This window comes from Galeopterus variegatus, unplaced genomic scaffold (genome assembly GCF_000696425.1).
Source record: "Galeopterus variegatus unplaced genomic scaffold, G_variegatus-3.0.2 Scaffold1254, whole genome shotgun sequence".
In the NCBI taxonomy this organism is placed as follows: Eukaryota; Metazoa; Chordata; class Mammalia; order Dermoptera; family Cynocephalidae; genus Galeopterus; species Galeopterus variegatus.
Window position 1 is genome coordinate 116,079 of NW_007727365.1, and position 2,397 is coordinate 118,475.

At 55.7% G+C, this 2,397-nt stretch overlaps 1 protein-coding gene across 1 annotated transcript in view; it reads right to left on the bottom strand.

Moving 5' to 3' along the window:
• PRKD2 (protein kinase D2) overlaps positions 1 to 1,968 on the bottom strand; it is a 34,690-nt gene extending 32,722 nt beyond the window's left edge. Inside the window, exon 1 of the mRNA XM_008575892.1 lies at positions 1,522 to 1,968. Within this exon, the coding sequence (XP_008574114.1) occupies positions 1,522 to 1,761 (240 nt within the window). The 5' untranslated portion in view covers positions 1,762 to 1,968. The remainder of the gene's footprint in view (positions 1 to 1,521) is intronic.
• Between the last annotated feature and the right edge of the window lie 429 nt (positions 1,969 to 2,397).

Sequence of the window (2,397 nt, forward strand, 5' to 3'; positions counted from 1 at the left end):
GGGGGGGGGGGGGGGGGGGGGGGGGGATGTCAGGAAATGAAACCTGTAGAACAGAAAGTGAAACTGCCCAGGTGGGGCCTCGGGAAGGGGCCCTACGACACCTGGATCAGGAGGGCAGAAAAATAAAACGGGTGAGGGGGCAGGGATTTGAGCATTGGATAAAGAATTTCACCCAGGGGACAATCTGACTCCCCAGACCCCCCAGCCTGGCTTCTCATGAAGCAGGCTTCTCATGGAGCTGGGTTTGCTAGATTTGGAGGTTTGGTGGTAGGCAAAGCCCTGTCTGTCCACAGAAGACCAGGACCACCTTGGCCCTGACTGCCTGGGAGTTCTTTATCTAAGCTTCAGTTTCTTTGTCTGTAAAATGGGGGAGTTGGCCCAGTTCCCGATGTTTCTCTGAAGCCCAAAGGATTCATTTCCAAGAATCTGAGAAGATTCTGGAATTTGGATATTTTTGGATTCCAATATGCTCACATTATAGAATTACATATTCTAGGTTCCAACATATTATCATTATACATTTTAAGCTTTTGACAACCTAGATTAGCAGTAATCTAATATTTTAATGTTCTAGAAGTCTGACAAACTAGGATTCTAATATTTGAGTATCCTAGCACTAAAGGATTTCAACAACCCAGCATTCCAAAATTCTAACATTTTAACACTTTAGGATTGTAATATTTTTAATGTTTAGTATTTCACCCTAGGATTGTAATATTTGAACACTTTAACATCAGAGGAATGAATTACCTAGGATGCACATTCCAACAATTTATGGATCTAAAATTGGAACATTTTTACAGTCTGGTACTCCGACAACGTAGAATGCTAACATTTAGCATTCTAGAATTCAGGCATCGAGTTCCACCTGGTTCCCTCTTGCCAGGACTCTCAGACCCCCACCCTGGGGACCCTGGTATCTAAAGTTAAGGGTAGGCTGGGGACACTGTGATTAGGAGAGAGGACAGAGTTCGCAGAGCCTCTGAAGAGGCAGAAGAGGTGCCTGCCCTCCACATCAGTCTCAGGCCTGGGGGAGGGCAGGGATTGGCTCTGAGACCTCACTTGCCCCTGGCAGCTAGCACAGGCACCCACATCCACATGTCACCCGATCGCTGTGGCCAGCCCAGCTTCAATTTCTACTGTTTCCACCAAATAGGGGGCCCTGGATTGGGCCTGGAAGTTGAGGTGCCCTCACATCTGCTGCCCCGACCTGCCCCTTCCTCCGGACTCTACACCTGGCCGGCCCCTCCCTTCCTCCCTGCCAGCTGCAGAAAACAACAACATGCAGGGACATGCAATTTGGGGAGGCTTCTGGGGCACCCCATCCCTGCCCAGTCCTCCCTCAAACAGGTGGTACAGTGAGGAGGCACTTGGGGGCTACTGCCCCTCCTCATTCCCCTCTGTTGCCCAAAGGTCGGCTCCCCTCCGTCTCCCCTGCTCCAGGCCCCAAGCCTCCTCTGCCAGCGTCCTCCTCCTACCGACCTCGCCCCAAGCAGGATCGGGGGAGACGCACGCCCTCACCTTCTGGTCCACGATGGAACAAGCCAGCTGCTTCACATGGGCCAGCTCGGAAGCGGCGGGCAACAACACGAACTCTCGGGTCAGCCCGATCTGGATGTGGAAGGAGACCCCGGGGCCCGGGGCCGGGACCTGGGGCAGCAGCGGTGGCGGTGACTGCAGCTCCAAGCCGCCGGGGGGAGGAGGAGACCCCGGCCCTGGAGAACCGGGGAGCCCGGCGGAATAGGCGGGGGCGGCGGCCATAGGGACTGGCCCAAGACCCGCCGCCCGGCGCCCACCCGGGATCCGGCTGGGGAAGCCCGGGGAGCCCGGGTCCTAGATCCGAGGGATCTCGTGAGCTGGTGGTAGGAGTGCGGGGATCCAAGAAGAGAAATCCGGCAGGTTGAGGAGACCCGAGGATGGCGGGATCCTGGGAAGTTAAAGAAAAGGACTAGTGGATCAGATGCCCGGAAGCAAGGGATCACAGAAGATCAGAAAGGAGGAAAGTAGTGGTTTGGGAATCCAGCGACTGAGAGACTCCAAGAAATCGGAGAGGAAAATCTAGTCGGTCGGGGTCCAGAGGATCAGGAGAGCCCGCGATCCCAAGGCCCCTTGGAGAGAAGGGATTGAGAAGGGAGCGGGAGGGAATCCCAGGATCCAGTGGCTCTCAGAGGATCCCACTAAGAAGTGGGCCTGAGGGATTCAACAGACGTTGGGAGTGGAGGGCAGGAGTCTGAGCCGGGGACAGAGTGAGTCCTAGGGATCCGACCGACCCAGGGATGGGCAAAGGGGTCCCGAGGGCCGAGGAGGAAAAGAGGAAATCTCACGGGTCGTGGAAGTTGGCGAAAAGTTCGGTCGGGGGCGGCGGGGAAGGGGGCGTTACCGGCGGCGGGGTGGGAG